Source organism: Oenanthe melanoleuca, chromosome 6 (genome assembly GCF_029582105.1).
Source record: "Oenanthe melanoleuca isolate GR-GAL-2019-014 chromosome 6, OMel1.0, whole genome shotgun sequence".
NCBI lineage: Eukaryota > Metazoa > Chordata > Aves > Passeriformes > Muscicapidae > Oenanthe > Oenanthe melanoleuca.
In genome coordinates, this window is record NC_079340.1 from 2524694 (window position 1) to 2549700 (window position 25007).

General features: G+C 57.4%; 4 protein-coding genes across 5 annotated transcripts; 2 read left to right on the top strand and 2 right to left on the bottom strand.

The window, feature by feature from the left end:
• The first annotated feature begins 383 nt into the window (after positions 1–383).
• LOC130254923 (lipase member M-like) lies at positions 384–6526 on the top strand. Its single transcript, XM_056495053.1, has 10 exons — positions 384–389; positions 853–963; positions 1904–2021; positions 2271–2469; positions 3248–3357; positions 3664–3809; positions 4287–4436; positions 4958–5029; positions 5898–5963; positions 6065–6526. The coding sequence occupies exons 1-10, from the start codon at positions 384–386 to the stop codon at positions 6296–6298; spliced, it is 1212 nt and encodes a 403-aa protein (XP_056351028.1). The 3' UTR covers positions 6299–6526.
• A 1108-nt stretch (positions 6527–7634) lies between these two features.
• LOC130255143 (peroxisomal N(1)-acetyl-spermine/spermidine oxidase-like) lies at positions 7635–10463 on the top strand. Its single transcript, XM_056495536.1, has 7 exons — positions 7635–7779; positions 8111–8603; positions 8683–8882; positions 9096–9351; positions 9440–9552; positions 9627–9784; positions 10122–10463. Exons 1-7 carry the CDS (start codon positions 7635–7637, stop codon positions 10254–10256), a joined length of 1500 nt encoding a protein of 499 aa, XP_056351511.1. The 3' UTR covers positions 10257–10463.
• A 293-nt stretch (positions 10464–10756) lies between these two features.
• LOC130255144 (peroxisomal N(1)-acetyl-spermine/spermidine oxidase-like) lies at positions 10757–13400 on the bottom strand. 2 transcript variants are annotated; one of them, XM_056495538.1, is made up of 7 exons: positions 13256–13400; positions 12418–12910; positions 12139–12338; positions 11673–11928; positions 11472–11584; positions 11239–11396; positions 10757–10906 (listed from the first exon to the last, which is right to left on the bottom strand). In XM_056495538.1, the coding sequence occupies exons 1-7, from the start codon at positions 13383–13385 to the stop codon at positions 10772–10774; spliced, it is 1485 nt and encodes a 494-aa protein (XP_056351513.1). In that variant the 5' UTR covers positions 13386–13400; the 3' UTR covers positions 10757–10771. The 2 variants fall into 2 exon arrangements, with proteins under 2 accessions (XP_056351513.1, XP_056351512.1); XM_056495537.1 differs by lacking the exon at positions 13256–13400 and having other exon boundaries at positions 12418–13162.
• An 895-nt stretch (positions 13401–14295) lies between these two features.
• On the bottom strand, positions 14296–21101 carry LOC130255147 (lipase member M-like). The gene is made up of 10 exons (XM_056495544.1): positions 21014–21101; positions 20079–20190; positions 19020–19137; positions 18554–18752; positions 17666–17775; positions 17213–17358; positions 16590–16736; positions 15990–16061; positions 15059–15124; positions 14296–14957 (listed from the first exon to the last, which is right to left on the bottom strand). The coding sequence occupies exons 2-10, from the start codon at positions 20181–20183 to the stop codon at positions 14724–14726; spliced, it is 1197 nt and encodes a 398-aa protein (XP_056351519.1). The 5' UTR covers positions 20184–20190; positions 21014–21101; the 3' UTR covers positions 14296–14723.
• Between the last annotated feature and the right edge of the window lie 3906 nt (positions 21102–25007).

Genomic DNA, 25007 nt, shown 5'->3' on the forward strand with positions numbered 1-25007 from the left:
CTTAACTCGCATCTTGGTGATACCACAGGTAGGTTTGCTGGGAATATTTCAGAGGGTAGCAAAGTCTTGTGGTGTGGGAGATCCACTGGGAGCAGAAGGAGGGGGGCAGAGAGTAATTCACAATTCGTGTTGCTGGGCTGAAGCTGAGCTCTAACTTTTGAGAGCCTGGCAAAATATTAGAACTGTGTGCATTAAAAAGAGGACTCTGCTCAGCTCAGGAGCATCTAAGGTGATCAAAAAGCTTCCTGTTTTCTTCAGGCTACACTTATTTAACCAATAGCCTTCCTATGAGGCTCTACCAGTTTCAGTTCTTAGGATTCTTCTGTTTACAGTGGGTTTTGGGTACAAAAGCTGAGCAATAGAAAACCACAAAAATTATAGACATGATCGTAGCCCAGCCACACTAAACATGTTCCTTCTATAGCATAAGCTGTTTCCTCTGTCAGACAACTGGCCCAATGCTATTGGTTTAGTTCTTGTTTTGCTGGTTCTCTTCCCCTTGCCATTAAAAATATAGAAAAGGTTCCTGCCTAGTGCCAGATCCTGTCTATAGAGAGAAGTATAAAAAAATTCTCATGTGGACTGCAAAGAAAACTAAAATTGGGAATTCCCTCCACTTTCCTGGCCCAGAAAATGAAACGAGATCTTCAGATATGTGAGGAACTTAATCCATCATAACCAAGTAGAAACAAACATTCATATCAATTCCAGTAACAATAATAATCAACAACAATAACAACAGCACAGGTGTTACTGTTTTTGCTGTCATTATTCTTGTTGTTGTTCCTATTCCTATTATTACCATCAGTATCATTATTTTTACTGTTGTTGTTACTGTTACTATTTACACAGGCACAAGATGTGGCTGTTATTGCAATCCTGTTTCTCCTACAAGCACCCACGAACTCCGAAGATGCCACCAAGCAGAAAAAGGCTCTAAATCCTGAGAGTTTCATGAACGTTGTAAGCCAGGAGAACTTTGAATTTCCCCTCTGAAAGCTTGGGCACGTTCAGCTGGAGGACAGAGGCTTGGAGGGCACATGGAGAGAGAGAGGGCTGGTGGTGTTGATGCCTCCACACCATCATTAACAAGCTCCTCCTCCCAGCAGAATTAAGTGCAATTACCAGCAGGGCAGTTTGAGATGGGGATAACCCCAGACTGGATTTGATCAGATATCACCCCAGAGGGTAGAAATTTGTGCATGGCTGCTCTCCTTCAGCTGCAGCAAATGGCTCAGGGCCATGTCCAGGTGAGCCCTGAGAGGCTCTGAAGCTGGGTTTAGCAGGACCCAGGATGTGGTAAACTTGCTGCATTTAATCTTTCCTGCCAACCTCGTGACAAAGAGAGCACACAGCAATGTGTGTGCAGGACCACAGCTGGATTTTACCAGGCAGAAACTTCCCAATCTGTGGAGTTTTCAGCATCAGTAAAGCTCAGGCAGAGTCTCAGGAGCCCTGCAATGATTCCTGTGGGGTTTATCCCACTGCCTTCCAGTCAGCCCAGCTCGGCAGGTTCCATCTGCCACACCACCTTATCTGCCAGGCAATCAGCTGGGAGCCTGGTGTGACACGTGCTGCTGTCGGTGTCAGGCGTCAGGAAATCAGTGCCAGCCATCAGGAAAGCGGGTCAGGCGTCACAAAATCCTTTCAGCTTCAATGTTTGGAACCATTTCAAGCTCTGCAGATGCCAGCTCCCTTCCCACCCATGGCTGAGCATCTCCCCTTCCCTTGGGCAGATCACTGGGGCTGAGTTCAAACAGAGCATCCTCTGTCATAAAAAGTCCTCACCTGATCAGAGACAGCCTGGGCAAAGCCATGCCCCAAAACTTTGGTTTTACCAAAGTGCTCTTCAAGTCAGATAAGCACTTTCACTATGGAAAGTTTTTTTTTTTTCTTCTCCCAGAGCCAAATCATCTGTCACAGAGGGTACCCCAGTGAGGAGTATGATGTCCTGACTCGTGATGGCTACTACATCCACCTGAACAGAATTCCTCATGGAAGAGAAAAGCCTAAGAACAGAGGTATAGCTCTACTTCACTCAGAGTTAAAAAAAAAACAGCCCTGAATAGCAGGGGGATGGATGAACCTGGACAGGCCAGGGGAATAATAATGTTAAAGCAAAAATACTGAATCCATGGGATTTCTCCAATTTTCACTCAAAGCTGTAGCACCACAACACATCAAAATGCACATTCTGCACATCCTCTGGCCTTGATTTGGGGTGAGTGAATAGAGGTTCAATGACATGTGCTGTTTTCTCTTGCACCCAGGGCCCAGGCCAGTTGTGTTTCTCCAGCATGGGATACTTGGAGAAGGCAGCCACTGGGTGGAAAATCTGGCTAACAACAGCCTTGGCTTCATCCTAGCAGACTCTGGCTACGACGTGTGGCTGGGAAACAGCCGTGGGACGAGCTGGTCCAGGAGACACCAGCACCTTTCAGCTGACCAGGTGGAATTCTGGGATTTCAGGTGGGCTGGAGTGCATTACAAAAGCCTGGTGATGTTCTCTGCCTGCCACCAAGCTCTAGGCAGAGCTGGGTGCCTCCCAGCAGGCAAGTCAGAGCACCTCATCCCTGGCACAGCCTCCCCCTGGGAGGATGGAGGGACCTGAGCAGACCTGCCTGCTGACACGGCTCCAGCACCTCCCTGCAGCTGCTGAGAGCACAGGGCACTGCTGCCTGCCTGGGGACACACTGAGACATCAGCCCTGCTCAGGGGCATCCACTGAGATGGCCACAAGTGGCATTGCCACCTCCCCTGCTCCTAGACCCTGTTGCTCCCCTTTTAAGCTGCTACTGCTTTTCCAGAGCTGATCTTCAGAGCAGAATCCCCAAGCCCATAAACAGGCTTTCAGAAAAACCTCACACAGCTGGTCTGCCTTTCACCATGTCCTACCAACAGGCACAGGGGCAGGAACCAGTGCTCCATTTCCCTCTGGGAAAGAGCATCCCAAGGAGCAGAGCAGGTGCTGTAGTCCTGGTGGGAGCCAGTTTTGTGTCTGCAGAGAGGCTGGGTATGGCACTGGGATGCTGGCCAGGCTCTGCTCAGTCTATTTACTGCTCACCACGGCCGTGGGAGGACTAAGCCCTTTCAGGGGAGGATGATGCCATGGCAGGAGGGATCCATGCCAGGAATTTTCTCCTGGAAAATCAGCCCCAGACATAAAGCTGGGCAGTGCAAGGCAGCTCAAGGTAAGTTTGCCCTCCTGTTGCTGCCTCATAACCAACATCCCCCTCCTGTGTTGCAGCTTCCATGAGATGGCAATGTACGACCTCCCGGCCGCCATCGACTTTGTGCTGCAGAAAACGGGGCAGAAGCAGCTCCACTACGTTGGCTACTCCCAGGGCTGCACAATTGGTGCGTTCTGAGGGGTCACCCACCACCTTGGCTTGAAAAATTTCATTCTGGTGTTTGCCAGCAGAAAGCAGAGGGGTCCCCTCCACGTGGGCTTAGCAACCACTGGTGAGCCCGATCAGCCAAGGGAATAAAGGTGTTGCCTCCCTTCGGGCATCTCTTGCACAACATTTAGCAGGAAGGTGGCCAGAGATCTGAGATTTCCAAATGGAGATAATAAATTAAACAGACCTGGGTCTAAGTGAACCCTCAGATTAAGCACCTGAGGAAAGATGGAGCAAGTCTGAAGTTGTTTTTCTGTTTTCTCAGCGTTTATTGCGTTTTCATCCATGCCCGAACTGGCTCAGAAAGTCAAAATGTTTTTTGCCCTGGCTCCAGTAGTGGTACCCAAGCACTCCAAAAGTCCATTAATAAAGATGCAGCTCCTCCTGGACAACAAGCTCAAGATGATTCCGGTAAGAGATAACTCCATGCCCTTCTGCCCCAAAACTGATTGGTTCTAGAGAAGGGATTATGCCTGGACACAGCCCCTGGGGCTGTCTAATGAAGCAGGAAACAGTTAATTCCTGCTGATTTATTAGCACAGACAGAATTCAGGTGCACATACGGCCTGGATGGCTTTGTTGAGCACATGTCTTCTTTCCATCAGCAGGATAAGCATGGTGTTTATATGGGGAGCACTTGTAGGAGCCCTACAAGTGGAAAAGAGCAGCTTTGCTGTGTTGATTCCATGACAAACAGATCCAGTGCTTGGGGGAGGTGGGGGGAAAGAGGAGAGTTGTGAACATCGATTTTCCTGGTGTGTGTTCAGTCAGCAGGGGCAGAGGGGCAGCAGGCTTGACTCCTGGATATCCCCTTTTCTGCCTGGCTGTGGGGCTGGGCTGCAGGCAGGGAAGAGCAGGAAATGCAGGCTGCCCTTTGCTCCCTTGCAGCTGCTGCTGGGCAGGACGGACGCGTCCCTGCACGTGAGGAAGCTGTGGCGGTTCCTCCCGGAGCTGTGCAGGCACACGCTGCTGCACAAGCCCTGTGCCAACCTCCTCTTCCTGCTCAGTGGCTACAACGAGAAGACCTCAACACGGTGGGTGTGCCATTCCAGTGGGGATGAGGGTCCCAGGGCTGCTGTTCTGCCACCCACCCGCTACAGCCACTCGCCCCCAGTGCTGGCAGCAAGCAGAACCTTCATGGGCAGCGTGTCCCTCTGCCAGATGTTTTTCCTCCTGGGACAGGGCTCTGCTGGGTAAATGTCAGTGGCCAGGCGGCCCTTGGCAGCACCTCTGAATTAGGGCAGCCTGCCACTGTGGCCACCCTGGGGTGCAGCCCCTGCTCTGAGCAGCCTCAGGGTGACCTCAGGCGGTCACTGAGGCTTGAGCACAGCCCCCGAGCCCAGGTAAGGCACCTCATGGAGCTCTTCCTTCATCCCCATCACTCTCCTCCCAAAGCTGCCTCACAGCAATTGGTTTTTAATGAAAATTATAGTCCTGAACCAGGTCCAGCTCTTCAGGCAGCATGATTCAGCAGTGGCTGCTCCGGGAAACACCTGGCAGCTGCCACTGCACTCCCATCCACTGGAAAGCAGCAATAGCTGGGATCTGTTTCCTTGCAGACACGGCTGGATGTGTACACATCCCACTATCCAGATGGCACCTCTGTCAAAAACATCATCCACTGGGCCCAGGTAGGACCCCTGGGATGGTTCCTTCACTGGGAGTCTGCTGTGCCCAAGGCAGACATGAGAGTTCAGGGATCTCAGACATTTCTCCCAGCTCCTGAGAAAGTAAAGGCAAGAAACTATAAGAGGATGCAGGATGAGCTGCCCTGATGCCTCTGGGGACCAGTGACACTTCAGTGTGTATCCTGTGCTGTGCCAGGCAGGATGGGGAGGCCACAGATGGATGCTGAGACTCCCAGAAGTCACCAAAGCAGAATTTGGGGACACTGCGGTGCTGGTGGGTGGAAGCCCAAGGAGAGGCTGAGGAAAAGGGGGACCCAACAACACCTTCTTCCCCTGTTCAAAGGGGTCCTGGACACCCTGGGGATGGACTCTTCAGCTTCAGCACTGGCCCTGCAGGAAACGGGGTCAGGCTGGAGAGCCCCACCCATGTCCTCCTTGCAGAGCCAAATTACAGGTAATGGAAGCTGAAAGAGGACGATCAGGTTGTTGTAGGAGCTGCAGCAGCACCCTGCACACACAAGCTAGTGGTGAGCAGGATTTCAGAGGGAAGAGTGTGGCACCTTGGTTTGTCAGCCCATGGCAAGGGACAGGCATGGAGACAGAGGTGAAAAAACCACCCTGTTATAAAATGTGGAAAGCCTGGCTTTGCAGGGATGCCATCTCCTGCAATGTCCCACGGGTGAGGACACCAACACCCTTCCTTGTCCTGCCTGTCCCCAGCCAGCTGGACATGGCAGATGGAGAGCAAGGACTCACACAAACCCCTCCTGAGCTCCTTCTCATGACAGGTGCCTGGAGGGGGCCGGGAGATGTGAAACACACGCAGTAGCACTCACCAGCCTCCCACAGCAGATCCATCCTCTCTTCCCAGGTGATAAAATCTGGAGAATTCAAAGCCTTTGACTATGGCAGTGAGAACCCAGCCAGGTACCACCAGGTAGGAGCTGCAGTGGCAGCTGGAGATGCTGGGGGTGTGTCCGGGGTGGAGCAGGGACAGAATGGCCGGCAGGGATTGACCAGCCCCCCGTGCCCCTGCAGGACACACCGCCCTCGTACCGCGTGGAGGAGATGCCGGTGCCCACCGCCGTGTGGTCGGGAGGGCAGGACTGGGCAGCTGACTGGAGGGACGTGCTCCTGCTGCTGCCCCGCATCAGCCACCTCCTCACCTACACCCACATCCCCGACTGGAACCACTGGGACTTTGTCTGGGGCCTGGACGCCCCTGGGCGCCTCTACAGCAGCATCCTGAGGATGATGGAGGGGTCTCGGTAGAGGTGCCGGTGGCCTGGCCCCTGTCCCTCAGCTGAGACAGCCCCAGGAGGGGGTGGGACACTCCCTGCTGTCCCCTCCTTCCTGATGTGCTTGTGGTGATGGTGCTTTCCACACATCCCTTGGTGGCTGGGGTCTCTCCTCCTCAAGCACTGGTGGCACAGCACTGGGAGGGCAGCACTGGGGTCAGCGCAGGCACCAGAGCAGGCAGGAGCCACCAGCAAGGGTCCCAACATGATAGTGATGACCACGGGGACATGGGGACCCTGCCATGACCCCACAGTGGCTGCCCAGTGGGTTGTGGATTAGAGGAGGTGAGAGGGAGCTGGGCCTGTTGGGTCTGGCACGCAAAGGAATGGAGGGGATGGGTGAGGCCAAACCCTTCTTGGCAGCAGCAACAGGTGATGCAACGAGGGGTTCTGGCCCCAGATTGCAGCCCAGGAGGGTTCAGGTTGGATGTGGAGAATCCTTTTTCTCCAAGACAAGTCCCCAGGGAAGTGGAAGGTCTCCATCTGGGCCCAGCCAGGCACCTGCCTTGTTTGGGCTGGGATTCCCCAGGAATGGCTGCTTGGCTCGGCACCAGGACACTGGGAATCCCTCATCCCTGGGAGCTGGTGACCCCAAATGCCCTGGGCTGGGTCACAGGGCCACCATCCCTCAGGAAGCTGCTGCCAGGCTGATGTCCTCAGCCCCTCCCACCGTGCTGCTTGCTGCAAACCCGGAGGTGGGGAAAATCCCTCCAAAATAAATACTCAAAGGGGATGCTTTGACATCCCCAGCTCTTTCTTGCATGTGAAAATTTTCTGGGGAGCTGCCAGGGCCAGCAGGGACACAGTGACCCCATGGACATCTGGTAGAGCTGGGGCACAGTGGGTTTTCCTAGGGTACTGGGAGTATCCCAGAATTTCCCAGTACCCCATGGCAGGCAGCAGGAATGCTTGCTGGCGAAAAAACCCCACCAGAAGTCAGCCTTGGGAGTGGCGAGCCCTATTGTAGCCATGAAGTTCTGGGAATCACGGGTGGGCGGGAGCGCTGGGACTGGGTCAGCTCTGCTGGGATGTGCGGCAGGACCCGCGGGACGATGGGCACCCACTGCTCCTCCACCTTGGCAGGCTGGCCGGGGATGGGGAGAGGAGGAGGGTGCGGAGGTGATCCCAGGGCTGCCCCCTCTCCCACCCCGGCCTTGGGTGCAGGCAGCTGGCTCACCACCGCACCGGGACCCGCGGGCATCCCTCCTTCCTCCTTCCCCCCGCCGGGCCGGGCCGGGCGCTCAGGGGCGGTGCCGTTGGGGCGGGCGGTGCCGGCGGCGGCGGAGGCGGTACCGGCCGGCGCGGGCGGCATGGAGGGCGGCGGGCGGCGGGTGGTGGCGGTGGGCGCGGGGCTGGCGGGGCTGGGGGCGGCCCAGCGGCTCCGCGGACACGGCTCCCTCCGCCTGCTGGAGGCGGCGGCCCGCGCCGGCGGCCGCGTCTGCACCCGCCCCTTCGGTACGGGCGGGGAGGCCGGGGGAGGCTCCGGGAGCCGGGGGTGGGCGGCACCGGGGGGCGGGCCCGGGCCGGGGCAGGGGCAGGGGCAGGGGGCGGCTGTGCCGGGGTGCGGGAGCCGCGCCTGCCCCCCGGGCCGTGGGGCCGCTGCCGAGCGGGCCGCACACGTGGCGGGGGCGGCCGGTCCCGTGGGCACGCGGGGATGGAACGGCAGCCGCTCCCCGGGGGCACCGGCCCTTTGGGGGCCGCGGGATTCCCGCTGCGCCCCGAGCGCTGCCCCGCGGGCTCGGCTCGGGCTGTGACCCGCTCTCCCTCCTTCCCTCCCTGCCGGCAGCGTCGGGGCTGGCGGAGATGGGCGCGCACTGGATCCACGGCCCCTCGCCGGGAAATCCCGTGTTCTGCCTCGCCTCCCGCTACGGCCTGCTGGGCCCCGAGGCCGCCCGGGAGGAGAACCAGCAGGTGGAAGCGGGCGGCCACCCCCCGATGCCGTCCGTCACCTACGGCAGCTCGGGCAAGGTGCTGAATCCCAAGGCGGTGCGCGAAGCCCGCGAGCTCTTCTACGCCCTCCTGGCCTCCACCCGCGCTTTCCAGGGCTCCAAGGAGCCGCCGTGGCCCAGCGTGGGCCAGTACGTGCGGGCAGAGATCGCCCGGACGGTCCCCACCATGGCGGGGGGCCAGGAGGATGCCCGGCGGCTGCAGCTGGCCGTGCTGGCCGCCTGCCTCAAGCTGGAGTGCTGCATCAGCGGGACCCACAGCATGGACCTGGTGGCCCTGGAGCCCTTCGGGGAGTACGTGTCGCTGCCCGGCCTGGACTGCACCTTCCCAGGGTAAGCGCGGGGCTCCGCAGCGGGACGCGGAGCAGCGTCCCAGGGGCCGCCCCGTCCCCAGCGGTGACTCCTCCCACAGCGGCTACAGCAGCTTGGCCGAGCGCCTGCTCTCGGATCTGCCCGAGGGCACCGTCCTGTTCAACAAGGCCGTGAGGACCATCCAGTGGCAAGGCTCCTTCCGTGAGGAAGGGGACGATGCCAGGGTTTTCCCTGTCCGGGTGGAGTGCGAGGATGGAGATGTCTTCCTTGCTGACCATGTCATCATCACTGTCCCGCTAGGTGAGGACACCGACACCTGTCCTGGCCCTGCCCGTCCCTCCGAGCGGCTGGCACGGGTGGAGATGGGCAAAAGGAGGGGAGGGATTGCCTAAACCCCTTCCCAGCCTCCCCTCTCCCACTGGGAAGAGGTTGGAAAGGGGTTTGGGGAGGTCAGAGCATCTCGGACACCATTTAGGAGCCTAGCTGAGAGCTGCCCCAAACTTGTGGCTGCAGGTTTCCTCAAGGAGCACCACGAGAAATTCTTTCAGCCTCCCCTTCCCGAGAGGAAAGCACAGGCCATTCGCAACCTGGGGTTTGGCACCAACAACAAGATCTTCCTGGAGTTCGAGCAGCCTTTCTGGGAGCCCGAGCAGCAGCTCCTGGAAGTGGTGTGGGAGGACGAGTCGCCCCTGGAGGAGCCCAGCGCTGACCTGGAGGCCAGCTGGTTCAGGAAGCTCATCGGATTCGTGGTGCTCCAGCCGCCAGAGCAGTAGGTGGCCGGGGATTTTGGGCGTTCTCTGGGCCGCTGGTGGGCACGGGGAGGGGCAGCAGCTTTCAGCCCCACACTCCCGCTCCAGGCACGGGCACGTCCTGTGCGGCTTCATCGCGGGGAAGGAGTCGGAGCACATGGAGACGCTGAGCGACGCCGAGGTGCTCAGCGCCATGACCCGCGTCCTGCGCACCATGACAGGTGCCCGCCCCGCCCTCCCCTCCCACCCACTGCCCGGGGGGATTTCCCGATCCCATCCCTAACCCCATCCGCAGGGAACCCGGACCTGCCCGCGCCCAGGAGCGTGCTCCGCTCCCGCTGGCACAGCGCTCCCTACACCCTCGGCTCCTACAGCTACGTGGCCGTCGGCAGCTCGGGGGACGACATCGATGTGCTCGCACAGCCGCTGCCCGAGGACCCGCGGGACCCCCGGGTGAGGGTTCAGCCCTAGGGGCTGCAGCGGGGGCACACACGGGGGTGGGGACAGGCCACTCCAGGGAGGTGGCACCGCTGACCTTTGCTGCTGAGCTCCACGGGGGTGGGGGCATTTCCATAACAGAATGGACAGGCGGCTCCTCCCAGCCGCTCCCCAGCCTCCTCACGGGTGCCTAGAGAAGGGATAGTTCGCAATTCTAGTTTTTTAATGCGGTCATGCCCCCGCGGGCTGGGTGCCTAGGGAAGGGATAGTGCGGAATTGTGGTGTTTTAATGCGGCCGTGCCCCGCGGGTGCCGGTGCTCCAGCTCTGTGCTCACCGCCCGCCTCCCCGCAGCCCCTGCAGCTCCTCTTCGCCGGCGAGGCCACGCACCGCACATTCTACTCCACCACCCACGGGGCGCTGCTGTCGGGCTGGCGAGAGGCCGAGCGGCTCAACCAGCTCTTCCTCAGTCCTGAGGCGGCAAAATAAACCCCGTGCTTTGCCTTTCGGTCTCCTTTATTGAGAGATCTCCGCGCCGGCGTCTTCTTCCTCTCGGTGGCGGGGTGGATGCGGCGTGGGTTGCGGTGTTGATTTAATACCAGTTGGTGCTGGAGATGGTGTAGCGGGGGTCGTCCAGCGGGTCCTGCGTCGGGCCTGGCCGAGGGGGGGGCTCCGGGGCGATGGGGGGCGGGTTGAGGCTGGGAAACGGCGGCACGGGGCGTGCCGGGGCCAGCGGGGGCACGACGTGCCCCCCGCTGGCCCCGGCACGCCCCCCGTGCCGCCGTTTCCCAGCCTCAACCCGCCCCCCATCCCGCCCCGGAGCCCCCCCCTCGGCCAGGCCCGACGCAGGACCCGCTGGACGACCCCCGCTACACCATCTCCAGCACCAACTGGTATTAAATCAACACCGCAACCCACGCCGCATCCACCCCGCCACCGAGAGGAAGAAGACGCCGGCGCGGAGATCTCTCAATAAAGGAGACCGAAAGGCAAAGCACCGGGGTTTATTTTGCCGCCTCAGGACTGAGGAAGAGCTGGTTGAGCCGCTCGGCCTCTCGCCAGCCCGACAGCAGCGCCCCGTGGGTGGTGGAGTAGAATGTGCGGTGCGTGGCCTCGCCGGCGAAGAGGAGCTGCAGGGGCTGCGGGGAGGCGGGCGGTGAGCACAGAGCTGGAGCACCGGCACCCGCGGGGCACGGCCGCATTAAAACACCACAATTCCGCACTATCCCTTCCCTAGGCACCCAGCCCGCGGGGCATGACCGCATTAAAAAACTAGAATTGCGAACTATCCCTTCTCTAGGCACCCGTGAGGAGGCTGGGGAGCGGCTGGGAGGAGCCGCCTGTCCATTTCTGTAATGGAAATGCCCCCATCCCCGTGGAGCTCAGCAGCGAAGCGGTGCCACCTCCCTGGAGTGGCCTGTCCCCACCCCCGTGTGTGCCCCCGCTGCAGCCCCTAGGGCTGAACCCTCACCCGGGGGTCCCGCGGGTCCTCGGGCAGCGGCTGTGCGAGCACATCGATGTCGTCCCCCGAGCTGCCGACGGCCACGTAGCTGTAGGAGCCGAGGGTGTAGGGAGCGCTGTGCCAGCGGGAGCGGAGCACGCTCCTGGGCGCGGGCAGGTCCGGGTTCCCTGCGGATGGGGTTAGGGATGGGATCGGGAAATCCCCCCCGGGCAGTGGGTGGGAGGGGAGGGCGGGGCGGGCACCTGTCATGGTGCGCAGGACGCGGGTCATGGCGCTGAGCACCTCGGCGTCGCTCAGCGTCTCCATGTGCTCCGACTCCTTCCCCGCGATGAAGCCGCACAGGACGTGCCCGTGCCTGGAGCGGGAGTGTGGGGCTGAAAGCTGCTGCCCCTCCCCGTGCCCACCAGCGGCCCAGAGAACGCCCAAAATCCCCGGCCACCTACTGCTCTGGCGGCTGGAGCACCACGAATCCGATGAGCTTCCTGAACCAGCTGGCCTCCAGGTCAGCGCTGGGCTCCTCCAGGGGCGACTCGTCCTCCCACACCACTTCCAGGAGCTGCTGCTCGGGCTCCCAGAAAGGCTGCTCGAACTCCAGGAAGATCTTGTTGTTGGTGCCAAACCCCAGGTTGCGAATGGCCTGTGCTTTCCTCTCGGGAAGGGGAGGCTGAAAGAATTTCTCGTGGTGCTCCTTGAGGAAACCTGCAGCCACAAGTTTGGGGCTCTCAGCTAGGCTCCTAAATGGTGTCCGAGATGCTCTGACCTCCCCAAACCCCTTTCCAACCTCTTCCCAGTGGGAGAGGGGAGGCTGGGAAGGGGTTAGGCAATCCCTCCCCTCCTTTTGCCCATCTCCACCCGTGCCAGCCGCTCGGAGGGGACGGGCAGGGCCAGGACAGGTGTCGGTGTCCTCACCTAGCGGGACAGTGATGATGACATGGTCAGCAAGGAAGACATCTCCATCCTCGCACTCCACCCGGACAGGGAAAACCCTGGCATCGTCCCCTTCCTCACGGAAGGAGCCTTGCCACTGGATGGTCCTCACGGCCTTGTTGAACAGGACGGTGCCCTCGGGCAGATCCGAGAGCAGGCGCTCGGCCAAGCTGCTGTAGCCGCTGTGGGAGGAGTCACCGCTGGGGACGGGGCGGCCCCTGGGACGCTGCTCCGCGTCCCGCTGCGGAGCCCCGCGCTTACCCTGGGAAGGTGCAGTCCAGGCCGGGCAGCGACACGTACTCCCCGAAGGGCTCCAGGGCCACCAGGTCCATGCTGTGGGTCCCGCTGATGCAGCACTCCAGCTTGAGGCAGGCGGCCAGCACGGCCAGCTGCAGCCGCCGGGCATCCTCCTGGCCCCCCGCCATGGTGGGGACCGTCCGGGCGATCTCTGCCCGCACGTACTGGCCCACGCTGGGCCACGGCGGCTCCTTGGAGCCCTGGAAAGCGCGGGTGGAGGCCAGGAGGGCGTAGAAGAGCTCGCGGGCTTCGCGCACCGCCTTGGGATTCAGCACCTTGCCCGAGCTGCCGTAGGTGACGGACGGCATCGGGGGGTGGCCGCCCGCTTCCACCTGCTGGTTCTCCTCCCGGGCGGCCTCGGGGCCCAGCAGGCCGTAGCGGGAGGCGAGGCAGAACACGGGATTTCCCGGCGAGGGGCCGTGGATCCAGTGCGCGCCCATCTCCGCCAGCCCCGACGCTGCCGGCAGGGAGGGAAGGAGGGAGAGCGGGTCACAGCCCGAGCCGAGCCCGCGGGGCAGCGCTCGGGGCGCAGCGGGAATCCCGCGGCCCCCAAAGGGCCGGTGCCCCCGGGGAGCGGCTGCCGTTCCATCCCCGCGTGCCCACGGGACCGGCCGCCCCCGCCACGTGTGCGGCCCGCTCGGCAGCGGCCCCACGGCCCGGGGGGCAGGCGCGGCTCCCGCACCCCGGCACAGCCGCCCCCTGCCCCTGCCCCGGCCCCAGCCCGGGCCCGCCCCCCGGTGCCGCCCACCCCCGGCTCCCGGAGCCTCCCCCGGCCTCCCCGCCCGTACCGAAGGGCGGGTGCAGACGCGGCCGCCGGCGCGGGCCGCCGCCTCCAGCAGGCGGAGGGAGCCGTGTCCGCGGAGCCGCTGGGCCGCCCCCAGCCCCGCCAGCCCCGCGCCCACCGCCACCACCCGCCGCCCGCCGCCCTCCATGGCCGCCCGCGCCGGCCGGTACCGCCTCCGCCGCCGCCGGCACCGCCCGCCCCAACGGCACCGCCCCTGAGCGCCCGGCCCGGCCCGGCGGGGGGAAGGAGGAAGGAGGGATGCCCGCGGGTCCCGGTGCGGTGGTGAGCCAGCTGCCTGCACCCAAGGCCGGGGTGGGAGAGGGGGCAGCCCTGGGATCACCTCCGCACCCTCCTCCTCTCCCCATCCCCGGCCAGCCTGCCAAGGTGGAGGAGCAGTGGGTGTCACCGTCCCGCGGGTCCTGCCGCACATCCCAGCAGAGCTGACCCAGTCCCAGCGCTCCCGCCCACCCGTGATTCCCAGAACTTCATGGATACAATAGGGCTCGCCACTCCCAAGGCTGACTTCTGGTGGGGTTTTTTCGCCAGCAAGCATTCCTGCTGCCTGCCATGGGGTACTGGGAAATTCTGGGATACTCCCAGTACCCTAGGAAAACCCACTGTGCCGCCCAGCTCTACCAGATGTCCATGGGGTCACTGTGTCCCTGCTGGCCCTGGCAGCTCCCCAGAAAATTTTCACATGCAAGAAAGAGCTGGGGATGTCAAAGCATCCCCTTTGAGTATTTATTTTGGAGGGATTTTCCCCACCTCCGGGTTTGCAGCAAGCAGCACGGTGGGAGGGGCTGAGGACATCAGCCTGGCAGCAGCTTCCTGAGGGATGGTGGCCCTGTGACCCAGCCCAGGGCATTTGGGGTCACCAGCTCCCAGGGATGAGGGATTCCCAGTGTCCTGGTGCCGAGCCAAGCAGCCATTCCTGGGGAATCCCAGCCCAAACAAGGCAGGTGCCTGGCTGGGCCCAGATGGAGACCTTCCACTTCCCTGGGGACTTGTCTTGGAGAAAAAGGATTCTCCACATCCAACCTGAACCTCCTGGGCTGCAATCTGGGGCCAGAACCCCTCGTTGCATCACCTGTTGCTGCTGCCAAGAAGGGTTTGGCCTCACCCATCCCCTCCATTCCTTTGCGTGCCAGACCCAACAGGCCCAGCTCCCTCTCACCTCCTCTAATCCACAACCCACTGGGCAGCCACTGTGGGGTCATGGCAGGGTCCCCATGTCCCCGTGGTTCATCACTATCATGTTGGGACCCTTGCTGGTGGCTCCTGCCTGCTCTGGTGCCTGCGCTGACCCCAGTGCTGCCCTCCCAGTGCTGTGCCACCAGTGCTTGAGGAGGAGAGACCCCAGCCACCAAGGGATGCGTGGAAAGCACCATCACCACAAGCACATCAGGAAGGAGGGGACAGCAGGGAGTGTCCCACCCCCTCCTGGGGCTGTCTCAGCTGAGGGACAGGGGCCAGGCCACCGGCACCTCTACCGAGACCCCTCCATCATCCTCAGGATGCTGCTGTAGAGGCGCCCAGGGGCGTCCAGGCCCCAGACAAAGTCCCAGTGGTTCCAGTCGGGGATGTGGGTGTAGGTGAGGAGGTGGCTGATGCGGGGCAGCAGCAGGAGCACGTCCCTCCAGTCAGCTGCCCAGTCCTGCCCTCCCGACCACACGGCGGTGGGCACCGGCATCTCCTCCACGCGGTACGAGGGCGGTGTGTCCTGCAGGGGCACGGGGGGCTGGTCAATCCCTGCCGGCCATTCTGTCCCTGCTCCACCCCGGACACACCCCCAGCATCTCCAGCTGCCACTGCAGCTCCTACCTGGTGGTACCTGGCTGGGTTCTCACTGCCATAGTCAAAGGCTTTGAATTCTCCAGATTTTATCACCTGGGAAGAGAGGATGGATCTGCTGTGGGAGGCTGGTGAGTGCTACTGCGTGTGTTTCACATCTCCCGGCCCCCTCCAGGCACCTGTCATGAGAAGGAGCTCAGGAGGGGTTTGTGTGAGTCCTTGCTCTCCATCTGCCATGTCCAGCTGGCTGGGGACAGGCAGGACAAGGAAGGGTGTTGGTGTCCTCACCCGTGGGACATTGCAGGAGATGGCATCCCTGCAAAGCCAGGCTTTCCACATTTTATAACAGGGTGGTTTTTTCACCTCTGTCTCCATGCCTGTCCCTTGCCATGGGCTGACAAACCAAGGTGCCACAGTATTCCCTCTGAAATCCTGCTCACCACTAGCTTGTGTGTGCAGGGTGCTGCTGCAGCTCCTACAACAACCTGATCGTCCTCTTTCAGCTTCCATTACCTGTAATTTGGCTCTGCAAGGAGGACATGGGTGGGGCTCTCCAGCCTGACCCCGTTTCCAGCAGGGCCAGTGCTGAAGCTGAAGAGTCCATCCCCAGGGTGTCCAGGACCCCTTTGAACAGGGGAAGATTTTGTTGGGTCCCCCTTTTCCTCAGCCTCTCCTTGGGCTTCCACCCACCAGCACCGCGGTGTCCCCAAATTCTGCTTTGGTGACTTCTGGGAGTCTCAGCATCCATCTGTGGCCTCCCCATCCTGCCTGGCACAGCACAGGATACACACTGAAGTGTCATTGGTCCCCAGAGGCATCAGGGCAGCTCATCCTGCATCCTCTTATAGTTTCTTGCCTTTACTTTCTCAGGAGCTGGGAGAAATGTCTGAGATCCCTGAACTCTCACGTCTGCCCTGGGCACAGCAGACTCCCAGTGAAGGAACCATCCCAGGGGTCCTACCTGGGCCCAGTGGATGATGTTTTTGACAGAGGTGCCATCTGGATAGTGGGATGTGTACACATCCAGCCGTGTCTGCAAGGAAACAGATCCCAGCTATTGCTGCTTTCCAGCGGATGGGAGTGCAGTGGCAGCTGCCAGGTGTTTCCCGGAGCAGCCACTGCTGAATCATGCTGCCTGAAGAGCTGGACCTGGTTCAGGACTATAATTTTCATTAAAAACCAATTGCTGTGAGGCAGCTTTGGGAGGAGAGTGATGGGGATGAAGGAAGAGCTCCATGAGGTGCCTTACCTGGGCTCGGGGGCTGTGCTCAAGCCTCAGTGACCGCCTGAGGTCACCCTGAGGCTGCTCAGAGCAGGGGCTGCACCCCAGGGTGGCCACAGTGGCAGGCTGCCCTAATTCAGAGGTGCTGCCAAGGGCCGCCTGGCCACTGACATTTACCCAGCAGAGCCCTGTCCCAGGAGGAAAAACATCTGGCAGAGGGACACGTGTTGCCCATGAAGGTTCTGCTTGCTGCCAGCACTGGGGGCGAGTGGCTGTAGCAGGGTGGGTGGCAGAACAGCAGCCCTGGGACCCTCATCCCCACTGGAATGGCACACCCACCGTGTTGAGGTTCTTCTCGTTGTAGCCACTGAGCAGGAAGAGGAGGTTGGCACAGGGCTTGTGCAGCAGCGTGTGCCTGCACAGCTCCGGGAGGAACCGCCACAGCTTCCTCACGCGCAGGGACGCGTCCGTCCTGCCCAGCAGCAGCTGCAAGGGAGCAAAGGGCAGCCTGCATTTCCTGCTCTTCCCTGCCTGCAGCCCAGCCCCACAGCCAGGCAGAAAAGGGGATATCCAGGAGTCAAGCCTGCTGCCCCTCTGCCCCTGCTGACTGAACACACACCAGGAAAATCGATGTTCACAACTCTCCTCTTTCCCCCCACCTCCCCCAAGCACTGGATCTGTTTGTCATGGAATCAACACAGCAAAGCTGCTCTTTTCCACTTGTAGGGCTCCTACAAGTGCTCCCCATATAAACACCATGCTTATCCTGCTGATGGAAAGAAGACGTGCTCAACAAAGCCATCCAGGACCGTATGTGCACCTGAATTCTGTCTGTGCTAATAAATCAGCAGGAATTAACTGTTTCCTGCTTCATTAGACAGCCCCAGGGGCTGTGTCCAGGCATAATCCCTTCTCTAGAACCAATCAGTTTTGGGGTAGAAGGGCATGGAGTTATCTCTTACCGGAATCATCTTGAGCTTGTTGTCCAGGAGGAGCTGCATCTTTATTAATGGACTTTTGGAGTGCTTGGGTACCACTACTGGAGCCAGGGCAAAAAACATTTTGACTTTCTGAGCCAGTTCGGGCATGGATGAAAACGCAATAAACGCTGAGAAAACAGAAAAACAACTTCAGACTTGCTCCATCTTTCCTCAGGTGCTTAATCTGAGGGTTCACTTAGACCCAGGTCTGTTTAATTTATTATCTCCATTTGGAAATCTCAGATCTCTGGCCACCTTCCTGCTAAATGTTGCTGCAAGAGATGCCCAAAGGGAGGCAACACCTTTATTCCCTTGGCTGATCGGGCTCACCAGTGGTTGCTAAGCCCACGTGGAGGGGACCCCTCTGCTTTCTGCTGGCAAACACCAGAATGAAATTTTTCAAGCCAAGGTGGTGGGTGAGCCCTCAGAACGCACCAATTGTGCAGCCCTGGGAGTAGCCAACGTAGTGGAGCTGCTTCTGCCCCGTTTTCTGCAGCACAAAGTCGATGGTGGCCGGGAGGTCGTACATTGCCATCTCATGGAAGCTGCAACACAGGAGGGGGATGTTGGTTATGAGGCAGCAACAGGAGGGCAAACTTACCTTGAGCTGCCTTGCACTGCCCAGCTTTATGTCTGGGGCTGATTTTCCAGGAGAAAATTCCTGGCATGGATCCCTCCTGCCATGGCATCATCCTCCCCTGAAAGGGCTTAGTCCTCCCACGGCCGTGGTGAGCAGTAAATAGACTGAGCAGAGCCTGGCCAGCATCCCAGTGCCATACCCAGCCTCTCTGCAGACACAAAACTGGCTCCCACCAGGACTACAGCACCTGCTCTGCTCCTTGGGATGCTCTTTCCCAGAGGGAAATGGAGCACTGGTTCCTGCCCCTGTGCCTGTTGGTAGGACATGGTGAAAGGCAGACCAGCTGTGTGAGGTTTTTCTGAAAGCCTGTTTATGGGCTTGGGGATTCTGCTCTGAAGATCAGCTCTGGAAAAGCAGTAGCAGCTTAAAAGGGGAGCAACAGGGTCTAGGAGCAGGGGAGGTGGGAATGCCACTTGTGGCCATCTCAGTGGATGCCCCTGAGCAGGGCTGATGTCTCAGTGTGTCCCCAGGCAGGCAGCAGTGCCCTGTGCTCTCAGCAGCTGCAGGGAGGTGCTGGAGCCGTGTCAGCAGGCAGGTCTGCTCAGGTCCCTCCATCCTCCCAGGGGGAGGCTGTGCCAGGGATGAGGTGCTCTGACTTGCCTGCTGGGAGGCACCCAGCTCTGCCTAGAGCTTGGTGGCAGGCAGAGAACATCACCAGGCTTTTGTAATGCACTCCAGCCCACCTGAAATCCCAGAATTCCACCTGGTCAGCTGAAAGGTGCTGGTGTCTCCTGGACCAGCTCGTCCCACGGCTGTTTCCCAGCCACACGTCGTAGCCAGAGTCTGCTAGGATGAAGCCAAGGCTGTTGTTAGCCAGATTTTCCACCCAGTGGCTGCCTTCTCCAAGTATCCCATGCTGGAGAAACACAACTGGCCTGGGCCCTGGGTGCAAGAGAAACAGCACATGTCATTGAACCTCGTTCCCTCTATTCATTCACCCCAAATCAAGGCCAGAGGATGTGCAGAATGTGCATTTTGATGTGTTGTGGTGCTACAGCTTTGAGTGAAAATTGGAGAAATCCCATGGATTCAGTATTTTTGCTTTAACAGTTATTATTCCCCTGGCCTGTCCAGGTTCATCCATCCCCCTGCTGTTCAGGGCTGTTTTTTTTTTTTTTTTTTTTAACTCTGAGTGAAGTAGAGCTATACCTCTGTTCTTAGGCTTTTCTCTTCCATGAGGAATTCTGTTCAGGTGGATGTAGTAGCCATCACGAGTCAGGACATCATACTCCTCACTGGGGTACCCTCTGTGACAGATGATTTGGCTCTGGGAGAAGAAAAAATAAAAACTTTCCATAGTGAAAGTGCTTATCTGACTTGAAGAGCACTTTGGTAAAACCAAAGTTTTGGGGCATGGCTTTGCCCAGGCTGTCTCTGATCAGGTGAGGACTTTTTATGATAGAGGATGCTCTGTTTGAACTCAGCCCCAGTGATCTGCCCAAGGGAAGGGGAGATGCTCAGCCATGGGTGGGAAGGGAGCTGGCATCTGCAGGGCTTGAAATGGTTCCAAACATTGAAGCTGAAAGGATTTTGTGACGCCTGACCCGCTTTCCTGATGGCTGGCACTGATTTCCTGACGCCTGACACCGACAGCAGCACGTGTCACACCAGGCTCCCAGCTGATTGCCTGGCAGATAAGGTGGTGTGGCAGATGGAACCTGCTGAGCTGGGCTGACTGGAAGGGCAGTGGGATAAACCCCACAGGAATCATTGCAGGGCTCCTGAGACTCTGCCTGAGCTTTACTGATGCTGAAAACTCCACAGATTGGGAAGTTTCTGCCTGGTAAAATCCAGCTGTGGTCCTGCACACACATTGCTGTGTGCTCTCTTTGTCACGAGGTTGGCAGGAAAGATTAAATGCAGCAAGTTTACCACATCCTGGGTCCTGCTAAACCCAGCTTCAGAGCCTCTCAGGGCTCACCTGGACATGGCCCTGAGCCATTTGCTGCAGCTGAAGGAGAGCAGCCATGCACAAATTTCTACCCTCTGGGGTGATATCTGATCAAATCCAGTCTGGGGTTATCCCCATCTCAAACTACCCTGCTGGTAATTGCACTTAATTCTGCTGGGAGGAGGAGCTTGTTAATGATGGTGTGGAGGCATCAGCACCACCAGCCCTCTCTCTCTCCATGTGCCCTCCAACCCTCTGTCCTCCAGCTGAACGTGCCCAAGCTTTCAGAGGGGAAATTCAAAGTTCTCCTGGCTTACAACGTTCATGAAACTCTCAGGATTTAGAGCCTTTTTCTGCTTGGTGGCATCTTCGGAGTTCGTGGGTGCTTGTACGAGAAACAGGATTGCAATAAGCAGCCACATCTTGTGCCTGTGTAAATAGTAACAGTAACAACAACAGTAAAAATAATGATACTGATGGTAATAATAGGAATAGGAACAACAACAAGAATAATGACAGCAAAAACAGTAACACCTGTGCTGTTGTTATTGTTGTTGATTATTATTGTTACTGAATTGATATGAATGTTTGTTTCTACTTGGTTATGATGGATTAAGTTCCTCACATATCTGAAGATCTCGTTTCATTTTCTGGGCCAGGAAAGTGGAGGGAATTCCCAATTTTAGTTTTCTTTGCAGTCCACATGAGAATTTTTTTATACTTCTCTCTATAGACAGGATCTGGCACTAGGCAGGAACCTTTTCTATATTTTTAATGGCAAGGGGAAGAGAACCAGCAAAACAAGAACTAAACCAATAGCATTGGGCCAGTTGTCTGACAGAGGAAACAGCTTATGCTATAGAAGGAACATGTTTAGTGTGGCTGGGCTATGATCATGTCTATACTTTTTGTGGTTTTCTATTGCTCAGCTTTTGTACCCAAAACCCACTGTAAACAGAAGAATCCTAAGAACTGAAACTGGTAGAGCCTCATAGGAAGGCTATTGGTTAAATAAGTGTAGCTTGAAGAAAACAGAAAGCTTTTTGATCACCTTAGATGATCCTGAGCTGAGCAGAGGCCTCTTTTTAATGCACACAGTTCTAATATTTTGCCAGGCTCTTAAAAGTTAGAGCTCAGCTTCAGCCCAGCAGCACGAATTGTGAATTACTCTCTGCCCCCCTCCTTCTGCTCCCAGTGGATCTCCCACACCACAAGACTTTGCTACCCTCTGAAATATTCCCAGCAAACCTACCTGTGGTATCACCAAGATGCGAGTTAAGACCAAAAATAAAAAATGAGCGACTGATTCTTTTTCCCACCTCGGGGCAGCTCCAAAGGACACAGATCTGAACCAAAGGGAGGAAAACACGTTCCCAGGCAGAGCCCACTGGTGTGTCTGAGGAGGCTGGTGGTGGCAGTGCTGGTGGCCCTGTCACCACCAGAGTTAAAAGGACCAGGCTGTGTCAGAGCCCAGCCACGCTGGCACCCTGCTGTCCCTCGTCACGTGTGCCCTCCAATTAACAGATGTGTGCTGATCACTCCTGTGGCACCTCCCTCCATGTGGCTGTGACTTTCGTGTTGGCTGAGGATTGCATTTCCAGATTGGTGTGCTGAGGAATTCCAGCTATGGAGTTGCACCTTAAGCTCATGATAACTACGTTAAAAAAAAACCAAAAAACACCCAAGCAACAAACCAATAGCTTTTCTTTGTGAGGAGTCATTTCCTAATTCCCAGGGTAACATCCTATCTGCCAGGGTCATTTAGAAGAGTTCCTGGTGCAACAAAAAAGCTTGGGCTCTACCATCTTTACAAAGCCTCAGCAGCACGCTGAGCTCCCCAGGGACACCCCAAGGACACCCCAGGGACACCCCAAGGACAGGTCAGGCTTCATTGCCTGCCTGGGTGGGCGACACTTGGTCATTCCACCCCTTGTGCAAAGTGACAGTGAAGTCCAAAAGTGTCGTGTTAGCACTGTGCCAGGGCCTGCCCACCCTCCCAGGAACAATTCCCTCCCAATATCCCATCTCTAACCCTGTCCTTTGGCAGTTTGAACCCATTCCCTGTGTCCTGGCACTCCAGTTCCTGATGCAAGGTCCCTCTCCAGCTTCTTGCTTCCCTTCAGACCCTGGAAGGAGCTGTGATGTCCCCACACAACCTTCCCTTCTCCAGGCTGAACAATCCCAGCCTGGCTCCAGAGGGAAGCTGCTCCAGAGTCCCCTCAGCAACTCCATGGCCTCCTCTGGACCTGTTCCAACAGTTCCATGCCCTCCTCGTGTTGGGTGCACCAGAACTGTGCACAGGTGGGGTCTCACCTGAGTGGGGCAGAGGGGCAGAATCCCCCCTCCCCTGCTGCCCACGCTGCTGCCCTCTAACTCCACTACTCCTTCTCCAGGGGAGGTACTAAATAGTAGTAACAGCAGTAATAAAATGGTAGTAGTAGAGGTTGGAAAGGCAGCAGAGACTTCCCTGACATCCTAGGCTGTGGAATGAGGCCATTGGAGCAGTGTGTCAGTGCTGAGGTGTGTGATTCAGCACCTGGAGTTACTCTACCTGTGGTGGAAGGAGAGAAGGTGCCAAAAAAAGCAGCTGGATTTTTACTGAGGTATTCTTGTGTAGCTTAGTCAAAGGGAGGAATTAAGAAATTTGAGGACTTGAAGGAGGTTGGGTTAGATGGGATATTAGGAAGGAATTGTTCCCTGGGAGGGTGGGCAGGCCCTGGCACAGGGTGCCCAGAGCAGCTGTGGCTGCCCCTGGATCCCTGGCAGTGTCTAAATGCAGATTGGATGGGACTTGGAGCAGCCTGGGATGGTGGAAGGTGTCCCTGTCCTGGCAGAGGGTGGAATAAGGGGATCTCTAAGGTCCCTTCCAACCCAAACCCTCTAGGATTCCACAATTCTCAGAGGGGTGTCAAGGTGTGCTGGCCAAGGTGTGACATGGAAGGCAAAGGTTTCCAGCCAACAGGTCATCCATGTTCTTCCTGGCTCTGCCTGAGGCCCAAACCCTGTACTTTTCTTGGCCTCTGAGGCCCTTTAAGCACCAAAAGTTACATCTCCTCTTGTGGTGTGTTAGCTTCACCCTTCATAAATATTAGACAGCACTGCTGCTGGATGCCTTTCATGTTCTCATTTGAGGCATCACAGGACTGCAACCCCACCTGCTGCTGGCACAACAGGATGAGAAACAGCCCCTGGAATCAGCTGTGTCCCCACTGCTGTCCCACAGTGCAGGTCTGCTGCTGCTGAGTCACCTCCTCTGAGGCACACTGTGGTGCAAGCAGCACATTCCTCAGCTCTGGGACTGGGGTTAATCCTGTCCTGGGCTATCCACACACCTTTCCTCCAGCTCCTGCCCTGCTCTTGCTCCTGCTGCTTCCCCACATGTTCCAGCCACCAGACTGTGTGCCCAGGGTGCTGGATGGTGCCTCTTGCCATGAACAAGGGTAAACCAGTCACAAGGCATCTGCTCCTGGCATCCTGAGCTGGGAGAGGGAGTATCACCCTGATTTTGGCAATAGCAGAGTGTCAGCTCTTGTGCAATTCCTGCCAGGTAAGCACAACCCTCTTGCAGTAACCTTGGAGAACATGGTTCAAGTTAAAGAACCTGATGAGGGAAGCAGTCCTTATCTGCTTGTACCTCTCATAGTTTAAAGTCTCTCCAGCTAGGCTGAGATATCTCTGGTTTACACATTTAGCAGGGGTTTGTCCCATGCTAGAGTTGCTTGTGGAGCTTGAGGAAACAGCTGATCTTTTCACAACACCTCGTTAAAGTTGTTCATGCAATCAATCTGTTCACTATAATGAAATGGAATAAACAGAAGCATAAACCTTCCTGAATGTGGGTTGGGAAATAATGGAGATGTGATCACTGGTGCTTTTTCTCTGCTAATTCCTTCTCTGTGTTTAGAAGACCCCAGAATAACCATGAAGTACTTCTTGTACTTCTTCCCTGATCTCTCTTCATTGTACAATTGGCTTTAAAGTGTATTTTACAGCTAAAAAAGTTTGGTTTGTGAGTGAACAGATCTGGGACAACGTGAGCAAAATTTCTCAATAAAGAAATACCTACAGGTTTTAAATTTGGTGCTGCAGTGCTCTTGAGATATTTATTTTCCAGCATGCTGGAGAAAAGCTGATCTGGCTCAGCTTTGCCCTGATCAGGGCTGTCAGAGATGTTTAGGGAGCAGGAACCTGTCCCACAGGACATAGTCCAGGGGCAGGGATGATCACAGAATGAACTAGGTTGGAAAAGACCTTAGGAGATCAAGTCCAAGCTATGACCTAACACCTCCTCATCAACTAACCCATGGCACTGAGTGCCACATCCAGTCTTCTTTTAAACATGTCCAGGGGTGGTGACTCCACCACCTCCCTGGGCAGACCATTGCAGTGCCCAGTCACTCTTTCAGAGAAGAATTTTCTCCTGATGTCTAGCTAAACTTCCCCTGGTGCAGCTTGAGGCTGTGTCCTCTTGTTCTGTCAGTGGTTGCCTGGGAGAAGAATCATCATGATCAACACTGGCTTGTGAAGTTTTGAAGAAAATTACATCTGATCTTGATTCCAGCTGACTGTAACTTTCCATGGCCTTATACCATTCCCATCTCTTGAAGTCCCATCACATGAAAATGCAAGTCTCAAGGACCAGGGTCTCTCTTTCAGAGGTTCATCTAACAAACCCCCCAAAAATTAGGAAATTACATTGGAAATAACACAGAAATTGCTGTGAGCTCCTGAAATAAGAAAGCAAAGCGTTTTCAACCAAATGAAAGCCTGAATCTACTCAGTAATGCCTCTGGAAATTGTTGTCAAGCTGTTAAGGATCAAAAAGATGTGAAAAGGCAGCACACCATCTGTCATAACTCAAAGAAACCTTGTCCTAGATTAACTCTGGAACAAATCAGTTTCTAAATAACCCCACAGGGCAGCACATTGCTTAAAGCAGACACCAGAGCAATCTTTGGATTATTTGCAACAGCACCACTTCTCTTCCAGCCTGTGCCTGAAGGAGGCTGTGGAGGGGTGTTCAGTGCCTCTCCAGTGTGGGCACAGCCTGGAGCTGGCCCTGTCCCCACTCCATGACTCCTGCTGTCCTTTGCATTGGCTGTGTGATGGTAGGAAATGATGGATCAGCCAGCACTGCTGTGCCCTGAGCGGGATGTGACACAGCTTTTAGCCCTCAGGGCCCCATGTGACACACTCTGCATGAGCACATCTGGAAGAAAATTGAATAAGAGGCTGAGTGACCAACA